This window comes from Oryctolagus cuniculus, chromosome 13 (genome assembly GCF_964237555.1).
Source record: "Oryctolagus cuniculus chromosome 13, mOryCun1.1, whole genome shotgun sequence".
Classification (NCBI taxonomy): Eukaryota; Metazoa; Chordata; class Mammalia; order Lagomorpha; family Leporidae; genus Oryctolagus; species Oryctolagus cuniculus.
In genome coordinates, this window is record NC_091444.1 from 70,993,378 (window position 1) to 71,006,357 (window position 12,980).

The 12,980-nt window shown below is 46.8% G+C and overlaps 1 protein-coding gene and 1 long non-coding RNA gene across 8 annotated transcripts in view; one reads left to right on the forward strand and one right to left on the reverse strand.

Moving 5' to 3' along the window:
* Window positions 1-1,434: 1,434 nt before the first annotated feature.
* Window positions 1,435-12,705, reverse strand: LOC103350899 (uncharacterized). Of its 3 annotated transcripts, none has more exons than XR_518745.4 (4): window positions 12,564-12,705; window positions 10,932-11,024; window positions 3,876-3,945; window positions 1,435-2,339 (listed from the first exon to the last, which is right to left on the reverse strand). It is a non-coding gene; the product is annotated as an uncharacterized lncRNA (long non-coding RNA). The 3 variants fall into 3 exon arrangements; XR_011381572.1 differs by lacking the exon at window positions 12,564-12,705 and adding an exon at window positions 11,769-11,870; XR_518746.4 differs by lacking the exon at window positions 12,564-12,705 and adding an exon at window positions 11,662-11,797.
* UPF2 (UPF2 regulator of nonsense mediated mRNA decay) overlaps window positions 11,947-12,980 on the forward strand; it is a 132,784-nt gene continuing 131,750 nt past the window's right edge. Inside the window, exon 1 of one of the 5 annotated variants that reach the window (XM_008268086.4) lies at window positions 11,947-12,275. Coding sequence is in view for 2 of the 5 variants with exons in the window: in XM_008268083.4 (XP_008266305.1) it covers window positions 12,712-12,768 (57 nt within the window). In the remaining 3 variants the exon portion in view is untranslated. Of the gene's footprint in view, window positions 12,849-12,980 lie in introns of all 5 variants that reach the window. The other 4 variants (XM_008268084.4, XM_070055726.1, XM_008268083.4 and 1 more) reach the window with 4 other exon arrangements.

A 12,980-nucleotide genomic window follows, 5' to 3' on the forward strand; every position in this document is an offset into this window, starting at 1 on the left:
GGCTTCAGATCAGCTCAGCTCCAACCATTGTGACCATTTGGGGAGTAAATCAACAGACTGTCTCTCTGTCTCAACTCTCTGTCTCTCCTTTTCTCTGCAACTCTACCTCTAAATATATAAAATCTTAAAGAAAAAAAAAACATACTGGTTATATTTGTATAAGGGATGAGGCATGAGGAGTGTGGTACCATTAGGTAGAATATCAACAGGAACAGTAGATGAAGTGGGAGTGGAGTATTAAGTCATTTTTGGATGCTTTAGGTTTGAAGTATACAGGGACTATTTCATCACAGATGTTTTACACCAGGGACCTAGAAATGTAGGTTAGAAATTCAGTAATTAAGACTGATTAGATGAGAAAGGGTTAGCTTTCTCACTGTTTACCCACTAGTTCCCGCAGAGAATATGAGGTGGGTGTTCTACTGGGTAATATGAAGTAAAAGCAGACACTAGAAATCATGATATTTACAAGCCTCTGTCATTGTAAAGTTCATTGTCTTCGTACAGATTCTTTATGCTTGGAATGAAAGTTTTCAAGTGCATTGGTTTCTCACTATTGTTAAGAAAGGATGCGGGGCCGGCGCTGTGGTAAAGCTGCCGCCTGAAGTGCTGGCATCCCATATGAGCGCTGCTCCACTTCCCATCCAGCTCTCTGCTGTGGCCTGGGAAAGCAGTGGAAGATGGCCCAAGTCCTTGGGCCCCTGCACCCTCATGGAAGACCCAGAGGAAGCTCCTGGCTCCTGGCTTCGGATCAGCTCAGCTATGGCTGTTGTGGCCAATTGGGGAGTGAACCAGCGGATCCATCTCAACCTGGTAATCATGGAAACCCTCATGTAGACAGAGGGAAAGCTATCCGAAAACTTTCTCCAGAGACATATCATGAAGAGGAAGGTATTTGAGGAAATAGGTAGCCTACTCTAGCTTCAATTAGTAAAACTAAACATTGGCTTCTAAAAGGCAGAAGCTGGATTTACTCAGTTCCCCACAGTCCACATCACCCTTTTAGTTTGGGTCAGTGGGCAAATGTGGTGGCTAGAGCTGGTTCCCTTTTTTCTCCTTAAAACTCAAGGCTTGCCCTGTCTTATATTGTAATCTTCTTCCCTTGCCTTTGCTTTCTTCTGTGAAGCAACTACATGATGGCTACATTTTACCAGCAAAATAGTATCATTTACATTTCTGTATAGAGGTTTTATTTTTTCATATAGTACCATTCTGTCAATTGGAGCAAGTAGAAACAAAAGGGTATTTTTGAGTATTTTCTCAAATAACGAAATTAAACATATGCTTAATATTATTTTCAAAAGTTAATGAAATTTCAATTATTATATGAATGCAATATTATATGATGACCTTGCTATGGGTGAAAGGGTGGCATAGAAAGTATTACCCTGGTTCATTGTCTCACATGGAAGAATTTCCAAGCATACTAGCAGAGAGATTTAAAAACAAGATTTATTAGAGTCAGAGACCTCCAGCCAGAGGAATGGCGGGGTGGGGAAGGGGAGGGGAGCTCCAAGAAACGCAAAACCCAAAGCGGCTGGTGGTACTGAGGTTTTAAGCACAATTTTGGGGGAGAGAGATAAAAACCTTATCAGCTTGACATTCAGTTACAAGGTGGGGACAAAACCCACCAAAAACCTGATTATTTTCAATCTTTTTTGCCCTGTCTTGCTCATAAAAAACAAACAAACAAACAAAACGCCATCCAGAAGGGTAGGATAGGTAATTTGTTTTCTTTCTTTCTTTTTAGAAAACTTTATTTAATAAATATAAATTTAAAAAGTACAACTTTTGGATTATAGCAGCTTTTCCCCCCATAACCTCCCTCCCACCTGCAAACTATCCCATCTCCTACTCTGTCTCCCATCCCATCTTTCATTAAGATTCATTTTTAATTATCTTTATATACAGGTAACTTGTTTTCACAATACACTGTGAGCTCAGGAGGATGGAATTCCCACTCCCTTGCTATTCTTACAGTAAAATTGGAAGCTTCCAAGGAGTGGGCAGGCAGGTACTTTTGACCTTGTTAAAGATAACTTTTGGGGAAAGCAAGCATTTTGCACCCTAAATTTCCACGGGGACCAAGCTGTGTATTAACCTGCCTGACTCCTCACGTTCCCTCCCCCAGAAGAATGGACCCTAACTTCTGTTAGGGGAACTGGGCGATGACTGCTCTTGGCTTCTTCAAGCTGAGTAGGGGTGGAATCAAGACAGGCTTCCAGCAGGAGGAGGTTTCTCGAGGGAGAGGCAGTGCCAGCCTGCAGACTGCTTCCGTCCAAGGTTTCATGTGCATGGCCATCTAGAATTTCACTGTTTCAAGTCTGGAGAAAACAAATCTAACAAGCAGATTAAATTCACAGGGTCTAAAACAAAGGAGAGAGTCGTTATGACTTCCACTACCTGGCTGGCCTGGGAGGAGAGCTGGCCTGAATAGAAGCAAGGTGACATCTTTAAAAGGAAATTTACAGTTAAGCCTACAGTGTTACTGACTCTACTTGGCCATCTCCCCAACAGTGGTGGTTACGTTTTAAGCTGTGCCAAGTGAAGGGCTTTTTCCAGCTTAGAACCAATAGGGTCTGTGTCTCTGACCCAGGAGTCCTCCAACCCCCAGGGCAGCTCTGTTTCCAGTGACCCAGCTCTTGGCTGGCAGAGCTGCCAGGACTGTGCATAAGCTGACTTCTGCTGAAGCCCTGGCTTTCCACATGGAAAACCAATGCCGTTTGTGGTGGACTGGCTTACTGGGTCTCCTTGATGGCAGATCACTGTGGAAAGTGGCCAATAATTGGCCTGCCACCTATCCCTACATTGCTTCTGCTGCCTAGCTTGCTCCTCTTCCTCCTGGTTTCTGGTAAAGTAGACCAGAGGAAACCTTTAAGAGGATGCAAGTCAAGTGGGTGCTCAGTCCCATTCCTAATTTTTGGTGGCCTAAGCTAGAAATCTATAGTCACAGGCATGTTCTGACAGTGGTTTTTCTGTGAAGCAGACAATGCCCATGAAGAAAGCTATGTTCTCATTTTAACATAAAACAATGATGACCATCTTATCTATAAAATTTGAAGTCATTAGTCAAATTTTCTCTCCCTTTGTTTGGTTTGAAAACAGAGGTTTTTCCTGTTTACTGTGCTCACGGTGATAAATATCTAGCTGTGAAAAATCACAATTTCTTCTATATGTAGCCAGGCTCTTACAGAAAATTGTTAGCCATCCCTTTTATAAGGTCTAAAGACCAAACCATGCATCTCAACGGAGAGTCCTTTGGAACAGAATCAGTTTACCACCTTGAAGAGATGAAACTAGTCAGGATTCCTAGATTGCTTACGCTTAGTAACTTGATAGTAACTGAGAACCTAGCAAACAACTTTAACTGTTAAACAATGTACAAAAACATTTAGCAAAATGTCCAATGCTTTCTAGAAATTTCGAGACAACAGTACATGTATTTGGAAACATCTCTTAAATACCTAACACAGCATAACTTGTTTGACCAGCAAACCCAATCACAAGAATGCCAATGGCTTAAATATGTTTAGCTTCTTCCTACCAACAAATTTAAAATACAGAGATTTATTTAAGTTACATGAACCAAAAAAGGTATCTTTGATTAATTTAGTAGTTTAAATTTATAAGCGAATTTATATCTAGGCAAATTAAAACAGAGCTCTTAATAAAATTTCCCATGTAGACATACAATATGTACACACATTTAACAAAATAAGATAGAATAATAAAGACATTTCAGTAATAGCTTCTTAAAATCTTTAACTTTTTTCTTAAATTACCATGAGTTGATAAGAATTACTTCCTGCTCTTGGTAATCTGAATTAACCATACTTTCTCTCAGTTGGAACCTATAGTCCAACTATAGGCTTTACCTGTTTTCAGAACTGCCCCAAAGAGGTCAGGGATACAATAGAGGTCAGGGAAAATGAAGTCCTTTGCAATCTGAAAGAGGACACATTTAAACACAGAACCAACAATGTTTTAACTTCATAAGCAATAAACCTGATTTTTAGTGTTTGGAGAATACAAAACTGTGGATGACAAAAGACTTGAAATAGCCATGTTTAAAAATTATAAACTCATTACCCAACAAGAAGAGGCACTTGCTGACTTCACACAGGATTTCTGAAAGCACCTGTATGATTTTTTTTTTTTTTTTTTTGACAGGCAGAGTGGACAGTGAGAGAGAGAGACAGAGAGAAAGGTCTTCCTTTAGCTGTTGGTTCACCCTCCAATGGCCGCCGCGGCCGGCGCGTTGCAGCCAGCACACCGCGCTGATCCGATGGCAGGAGCCAGGTACTTATCCTGGTCTCCCATGGGGTGCAGGGCCCAAGCACTTGGGCCATCCTCCACTGCACTCCCTGGCCACAGCAGACAGCTGGCCTGAAGAGAGGCAACCGGGACAGAATCCAGCACCCCGACCAGGACTAGAACCTGGTGTGCTGGTGCCACAGGCGGAGGATTAGCCTAGTGAGCCGCGGCGCCGGCCCGCACCTGTATGATTTTATAAAGCATGTAACCCTTTTAGGTCTCTGTTACTGATTTGCTTATTAATAATCTGAAATATTAACAAGTTGTGTGGGCTCTTGCCACATATTCAGAGAATTCTGAATACTGGCACAAATAAACCAGGCAGCGTGATAAGTTTTTTATTTATTTGAAAGAGAGAGAGAGGTAGAGACAGAGAGAGAAGTCTTCCATCTGCTGGTTCACTCCCCAGCTGGCTGCAACGGCCAGAGCTGCACCGATCTGAAGCCAGGAGCCAGGAGATTCTTCCAGGTCTCCCACATGGGTGCAGGGGCCCAAGGACTTGGGCCATCTTCTACTGCTTTCCCAGGCCATAGCAGAGAGCTGGACTGGAAGTGGAGCAGCCAGGACTAGAATCGGCACCCATATGGGATGCTGGTGCTTTAGGCCAGGGCTTTAACCTGCTGAGCCACAACGCCGGCCCCAGCATGATAAGTTTTAAGCTTTTTATTTAGTGAGAGAAATGCATAGGAGAATGAGGCTCTATATATAAGAGAAAGAGAAATCTGGATTCATACTGAGCAGAGAAGCCAGCCACGTGGGGGAGCATGCAGGCTGGAAGGCATGGAGCAGGTGTCCCAAAGGCCATGCGCCTCAAAGGCACGGGGCAACAGGCGGATCCAGGGAAAGGGAAAAAAGGCAAAAAGGGCAGAAGAGCAAATCGGCAGGGCCCACCGTGTTTCAGGCTTTCAATCCACTTCCAAAGAGGAGTGTTTAATTAGCCTGATTGGCCGGTGGGCACACAGGGGTGGTCAGGTAGGGGCATGAGGTCACAGAGAAGGTGTGGTGAAGGCGTGGTCTTCTGGCTCACAAACCTGATCAATTTTATCCTGTATGCCTCCCTACAACATCTGGGCCTTTCTCATTAAGATAACCATCATGTTCGATAACAACACAACAAGATCATTAAACTTCTGTAACTTTTGGACATTTATATCAGTAGCTTTTCACATTATCAAAACTTAAAATTTAGCACCATTTCCCATCTTGATAGCACCTTTAATATAATCCAAATAGCCTTATTGGTGTTTCTGCAAGATGAGGCATATATCCTTTGACATTTCCAGGGAACCAACTGGAAATAGCAAAGTCCAAGAAATTTAGAACTTTGGTTTTTTTGAATGCCTATCAAAGATGCTAAGAAGGTTTAAAATATCCAGGAGAAACAGGATCCTTAACATCATGACATAATATAGACCCAATCTGATCACTGTTACAAAGTGATTACTCAAACGCTATAGAATGAGTATATATTCAAACAAACCATAACTATTACTTAAAAAAAAAAACAAACCACTCAGTTTTTTTTTTTTTTTTTTTTTTGACAGGCAGATTGGACAGTGAGAGAGAGACAGAGAGAAAGGTCTTCCTTCTTCCGTTGGTTCACCCCCCAGTTGCCGCTGCGGCCAGTGTGCTGTGGCCGGCGCACCACGCTGATCCGAAGCCAGGAGCCAGGTGTTTCTCCTGGTTTCCCATGCGGGTGCAGGGCTCAAGGACTTGGGCCATCCTCCACTGCACTCCCAGGCCACAGCAGAGAATCCGGCGCCCTGACCGGGACTAGAACCCGGTGTGCCGGCGGAGGATTAGCCTATTGAGCCGCAGCACAGGCCAGCTGTTTTTAAACAATCAGAACTTAACAGAGACATTAAGAACACAATAGATTAGTTCAGCAGAACACAAAATCTGTTTCATTTGTCACCCCAAAATTTGGAAAATAAAATAAAACCTTAAATGTAAGAGTTAGCACATAGAATCATCCCATAACTTGGAATAATTTTAACAGAGTCAGAACTAGTGATGAGAAAATAGCTTACTGGAGCTGGCTAGAAAACTGACAGAGTCACCAATTAAACAAAAACTATTAAAAGGAGATGCTCCAGTTTTAAAATAGACTTTTAAGACTATTTCAAAATATTTTCTAATATGTATTGCAAAAAATACCCCTATATCTTTAACAGAGGGTCAGATTCTAATTCTATGTCAAATAAAAAGATTAATAGCTTTTGTATCCAAAAATTTCTTTCATAACTTCTGTGACTTCCTCACACCTTCTGCAACTTAAACCTTTCTATCTTTTCCATTCCAGTCTAGAATAAACTAGCCATTAGGATAAATTTTTTTAAATCTTTCTTTCTTTAAGATTTATTCATTCTACTTGAAAGCCAGAGTTAGAGAGAGAGGGGAGGGGGTGAAGATCCTCTATCCACTGGTTCACTCCCCAGATGGCCGCAATGGCCAGAGCTGTGCAGATCCAAGGCCAGGAGCCAGGAGCTTCCTCCAGGTCTTACCACACAGGTTTAGTGGCCCAAGGACTTGGACCATTTTCTACTGCTTTCCCAGGCCATAGCAGAGAGCCAGATCAGAAGTGGAGCAGCTGAGACTTGAACCTATGCCCATATGGATGCCGGCACTGCAGGTGGCAGCTTTACCTGCTATACCACAGGCTGGCCCCCTTTCTTTCTTTTTTAACCTTTCTTACCAAGAACAAATTTTTACCTGTGACCTTTTTCCATCTGCTGATTTCCTTGATTTACATTTTGAAATAACCCTTTAAAACCTCCAAATTAAAACATTTTCTAAATAAGATTACACATTGAATTTCAACCGTAGTTACTATCAAGCAGTGTTGAACTATTTTTCAAAAGAGAGACATTCCTTTAAACCCAATGTCCATTGATAGGTGAATCAAATTCTTACGCATGATATTGTTATTTACCAAAGACATCTTCTTAGACTCTAACTGAATTTGAGTCTAGTTTTCTTTTTTTAAAATTAAAAAAAAAATTTTTTTTGACAGGCAGAGTGGACAGTGAGAGAGGGAGAGAGACAGAGAGAAAGGTCTTCCTTTGGCCGTTGGTTCACCCTCCAATGGCCACCGCGGCTGGTGTGCTGCAGCCGGCGCATCGCGCTGATCTGAAGGCAGGAGCCAGGTGCTTCTCATGGTCTCCCATGGGGTGCAGGGCCCAAGCACTTGGGCCATCCTCCACTGCACTCCCTGGCCACAGCAGAGAGCTGGCCTGGAAGAGGGGCAACCGGGACAGAACCCGGTGTGCCGGCGCCACAAGGTGGAGGATTAGCCTATTGAGCCACGGCGCTGGCTGAGTCCAGTTTTCTTTTTGACCCAAAGAGCACCTTAGGTCAGGGATGCCCTAGTCAGCAGTTAGTTACTTAGGACCACCTCTGAAACAAAAAGTTCAGGCCCTGCCAGACAGGTCCCAAGGGTGACTGTGGGCTAGGGGCCGATGTGCCAGGGACCAGAAGTGCACTGGAGATTGTTCATCATTATGTTAGGTTTAATGGGAGGGGGCAGCCATCAGAGCAGATGGGCACGCCGCCAGAGATCCTAAGGAGATGTGAGAGGTGACAGAAGAAAGGGCAACGACCTACAAGGGGGCTCCTGTAAGAGCCTGCGAAGAGGCAGAGTAGAAGGGAAAAACCCTGGAGGCCCCTGCAAAGAGCCAATAACCTTATTATCCCAAAACCAAAAGTCAGTACTGGAAGTGTCTAATCGTGGGGCTGTCAGTCAAACCACTCTCAGCGATGAGGAGTCAGCTCAGGAAGTGTCTCAAGAAGTCCACAACTTTATCACATGGATTCATCCATATATATTCAATAGCATCTGAGGTTACCGGACCTTGATTCTTGCCTAGAAACCCCTGGGCAAAATTACAACAGTGGGGGCAATGGTCACCTGATAACAACTCTGCTCCACTGGGATTAAAACCACAACAGGGGCTGGCACTGTGGCACAGCAGGTGAAAGCCCCAGCCTGCAGTGCTGACATCCCGTATGGGCGCCGGTTCAAGTCCCGGCTGCTCCATTTCCGATCCAGCTCTCTGCTATAGCCTGGGAAAGCAGTAGAAGATGGACCAAGTCCTTGGGCCCCTGCACCCCCAAGGGAGACCCAGAAGAAGTTCCTGGCTCCTGGTTTTGGATCAGCTCAGCTCTGGCCATTGCGGTCATTTGGGGATTGAACCAGTGGATGGAAGACCTCTCTCTCTCTCTCTCTAGCTCTACCTCTCTTAACTCTGTCTTTCAAATAAATAGTTTTTTTAAAAATAGTTAAAAGCCACAACATAGTGAAATGTGATAATAGAGGGACCCTGGTGACTCACTAAATAGACCCAGGACCCTGTGACACTTTGGAAAAGAATGTAATGCATACTGGAGCACATGCAGGGAAATGGAGGCAGCGTAGAGGGGCTGGCACTTCTCACAACTCATTTAGGCTAATTCCTCCATCCTCTAGCTTGTAGCCAGGACTAGTGGTACAGAAAAAGAGCAGGAGTTTTTCTTTAAGCTCAAGGGTCAAATGAGTCCCAAAGTCTAAGGCTGCATCCCTGGGGAATGCCTACTGTAATCAGAGTATAAAAATGAAGCGTCTCTCAGTTCCTATCTCTCCCGAATTTGCAACGTCTCTCAAAACCGTCTCACTGCCTGTGGCAACCAGCCATGCACTGAAGTCCACAGGGTAGGAAGGTGAGGGTGGGATCAGCACCCATGCTCGCTCAGCCTCCCACGCCTGTAACTTCAGGCATGTATTTGTCAGCATAGCACACACATGGAGTGATCGGTTCCCTTTACCAGTGGTGTGCTAGACTGGGCCTCTGCCTGGTCAAATATATACTGTCGCTTTGTTCCTTGCATGAAGAAAAATAGTTGTTCTATGCCACAGTGTTGAGTCTTATCTAATAAGTCTGATTCCGACAATGACCCTTCATGGCAAGAGCCTTAGCAAACAAAGGTGCTTCAAGCTAGAGTTTGGAGAGAGGGTACCAGTCATGGCTACCACCTAGGTTGGTGACTGGCAGGTGAAGGGATAAAGAAGCAGAGTGAGGGAACAAACGTGCTCCCCAGTAAACTTCCCTGAGGTAGGTACTATGTAGGAAGGACCAGACAGAAGTGACCCAAAAGACAAGGAAGACAGGGGATACCAGAGACATGCCGAGACTCGTCTACACAAGTTCAGACAACATGGGGACTGCATCTAATGGGAGTCTAGATCAAAAAGCTACCTGTCTGCAAACAGGCTAATAAAACTTTAACCCAGAGCTAATGAACAAAATATCTAGGAAATACTGGCTAACACGACCAAAAATTAGTTTGTAGAGACTGAGGAGACCTGGCGAAGTGCAGAAAGCATTTAGAGGAACAGAGAGAGATGGAGATCTTTTGGGATCTGGGTAAAGGAAAAACTCCTTGAGGCATGGAGCCTGGAGCCCATGGCCTCGTCCCAAGCTGCACCTAGTCCCACCAACAAACTTATCTCTGAAGAAATAAGAAAAGAATGTAGTTTTTGGCCAACACTAACAGGCTCTCGGGGCCTGGTGTCCAGTCAGGGACTCCTTAGAAAATGCCTTCTCCCAGTCCCACGCGAAAGGCCAATGCACACTGGAGAAGAGAGGGGTTAAAACAGAGTCTGCCCTGGCCCTAATCAGCAAGCCTGGCCCTTAAGTCTGAAGTCCGGCAGCCACGCTAATCACTTTTAACTGGCTGACAGGGACCCGGTGTTTTTGAGAAAATGGGAGCTGCTATAGAGGAGAGTTAAACTTTCAAAAACAAAAACAAAAACCATCTGGTGAGATGATCCAACGCTGACTACAGTCGAACTTGAGTGGGAGCGGGATCCGAGTCACGGTGCCAAAATGTTACAGGTAAAATGGCAGCAGTGTAGATAGTATTACCTTGGTTCTTTGTCTCACATGGAAGAATTTCCAAGTGGACAGGCAGAGAGATTTAAAAGCAAGATTTATCAGTCAGAGACCTCCAGCCAGAGTGGCCTGGAAGGGGGCTCCAAGGGAGGACAATATCTAAAGTGGCTGGTGGTGGTGGTGGAGTTTTTAAGCACAATTTTGAAAAAATTTTATCAATTACTCTCTCTGTGGTTCAATTTTTATATAATGGGGCTCCTCAATATAAAACAGCAGGGACCAATGCTGAGCCACAGCAGGTTAACGCCCTGGGCCTGAGGCACCAGCATCCCATATAGGCGCCAGTTCTAGTCCTGGCTGCTCCTCTTCCAATCCAGCTCTCTGCTATGGCCTGGGAAAGCAGTAGAAGACGGCTCAAGTCCTTGGGCCCCTGCACCTGCGTGGAAGACTCGGAAAAAGCTCCTGGCTCCTGATCGGCACAGTTCCGGTCGTTGTGGTCGGAAAAAGCTCCTGGCTCCTATCGGCACAGTTCCGGTCGTGTGGTCAATTGGGGAGTGAACCAGCGGATGGGAAGACCTCTCTCTGTGACTCTTTCAAATAAAATAAATAAATCTTAAAAAAAATAAATAAAACAGCAAACACTAAAAAAATTGCTCCTTTCCCCTCTTTCGATCTCGGTATTTCCATAACTTGTAGGTGCTAACCTGACCAAAAGCAAAGGCTGACCTGGTCTAGGATGACAAGACTTACCTATCAACAGAGAAGCAAAGGTTCTTAAAGCAGACATAATGAGACAAGCCTTTGAAGAGAGTTCCGGGTTTTGCAATCACCGGTACGGTGTTTCTGTTTGGAAAGTTTAATTGTTCATCCGTGGTACAGAATGACAGTATTTATCTATCTCTTTTACTACCCTTTCGTGCCTGACCAGTGGGCAGCGTTTGCAAGAGAATTTTTCCCCCTTTCCCTTTAATGCAAAACTTAATCGCCAAACTCAGGATCATTTGCCTTTTGAGAATACATGGGAAGCAAAAACAGCACTAAAGGCTGAAAGCGAGGAAACCTAGAACTGCCTCAAGTCTCTGAGCGGGGCAGCGTCTAAGGCCGGCTCTGCACCGCGGCTCCTCCGGCTCCCACCGCCGCGGACACGAGGTTCCCGAGAGTCGGAGGAAATGAGCCGGGTTTATAAAGTGACGACTCGCGGTCGCGGTCGGAGGGGACCGACAAGGCCAGCCTTTTTCTTTTTTCTTCTTAGGTGATTTCACTCAATTAACTCAGGAATTATAATTTTTTAAAAAGCTTCTTGTTAAAGCTGGGACTTTTCTAAGAACCACATGCGAAAAGCCTTGTTTCTTCTGCACTCTGGATGGTTTCAGGTCGAACTCCTTAAACTGCTTCTGGAAATCCCCCCACGGGACTGTGGCTGTCTTTTAGGGCAACCTTAAATCTAGATCCATTCCTAACCAGTTTCTCCCTTCCTCACCAGCCATATTCTTTCGCTTCCCCAGTTTCCAATTTCCCAAATCTTCAACCTCTCCGAATTAGTCCAATCAAACTTTCCCTTCTTAGACCTCTTCCCTACGTTCTCACCAGGAAACTCCCAGGAGAATCACGTGGCCAAGTTTGTCCTTAACGGCGCTCCGTAGTTCTACTACTCCACCGCCCTCCCCTAGCCGCTGCCAGCTTCGCCCCGCCCCATTCTCGCTCCCCTACCCCCTGCGAAATGCTTGCGCCTGCGCATCTCCAATTCAGGCGCTTTCCCTTTCCTGGCGACCAATCCACTTCCTACCTCCGGTCCTCGAAACACTCCTCCCCTCTACTGGGGCCCTGGCTAGAGGCGCTGGTAGTCGCTGCCCAGTTGATTGCCTGTCTGAAAAAGTCGCTTCTCTCTTCAACTGGGGAATTTGAACGAGCCGCTAAATGAGCGGCACCAACACGAGCCTTTGCTCTAGACCTTTCACCCCGGAGCCAAGCTGAGGGCATCGGCATGCGGGAGGACGGGCGGCCCGGAGCGTTTTCGATCCGGCACTCTCGCGGACAGCTTCTTCCTTTCCCCCCTCCCTCCGCCCCGCCCCCACCCTCAGCCCGGCCGCGCTGGTGAGTGGCGGGCGGGAGAGCGGGCGGGCGGAGGGAGGAGGGGGAGCTGAGGGAAGGCGGGCCCTCGGCTGCGAGAGAGGTGGGGGGAGGGGAGGGGAGAGCCCGAGCGCTGGAGTTGGTGCTGGGAAACCCGGGGCTAATGTTGACAACAGGCTCGAGGTGAGTCCCGGGGAGCCTCCTGCCTCTCCGCGCCAACGACCGGGAGGAAGTAGGGCTGAGGGCGGCTGGGGGGGGGGGCACCGGCCTGGACTCCTACTCCCTGGGGGGACCCAAAAGGCGACTCCGTACCTCAGCTCTCCGGGGGCGGCGAGCAGTGGAGGGACCGTGTGGGTCCGGCGTCGCCCTCCTCAGACCCCCTCTCCCGGAGGCTTCCTTCAACGCGGGAACCCCGGGCCGTGGCAGGCATGGGGAGCGGGAGAGGAGGTGCCTGCCCCACATGCCTGGGCCGGGCCTCGGCGCTGGAGGCGGGGAGCCTGCCGTGGCCGGGTTGAAGGTGTTTGGGGGCGTGGAGTGAAGCGAGGGGAGGCTGGGGGACGCGCCTGGGGGAGCCGGGAGGACGGCTAAGGCAAGGAGGTGGGCAGGGTGCGTGAGTGGGAGGAGGTGCTGCGGGGCGGGCGTGCGGGACGCGAAGTTAGGATTGGGGCAAGGGTGTCCGGCGAAGGTGACTGTGGATGGCCGAGGGGAGGGGGGGCTTGTGGCGGGCGA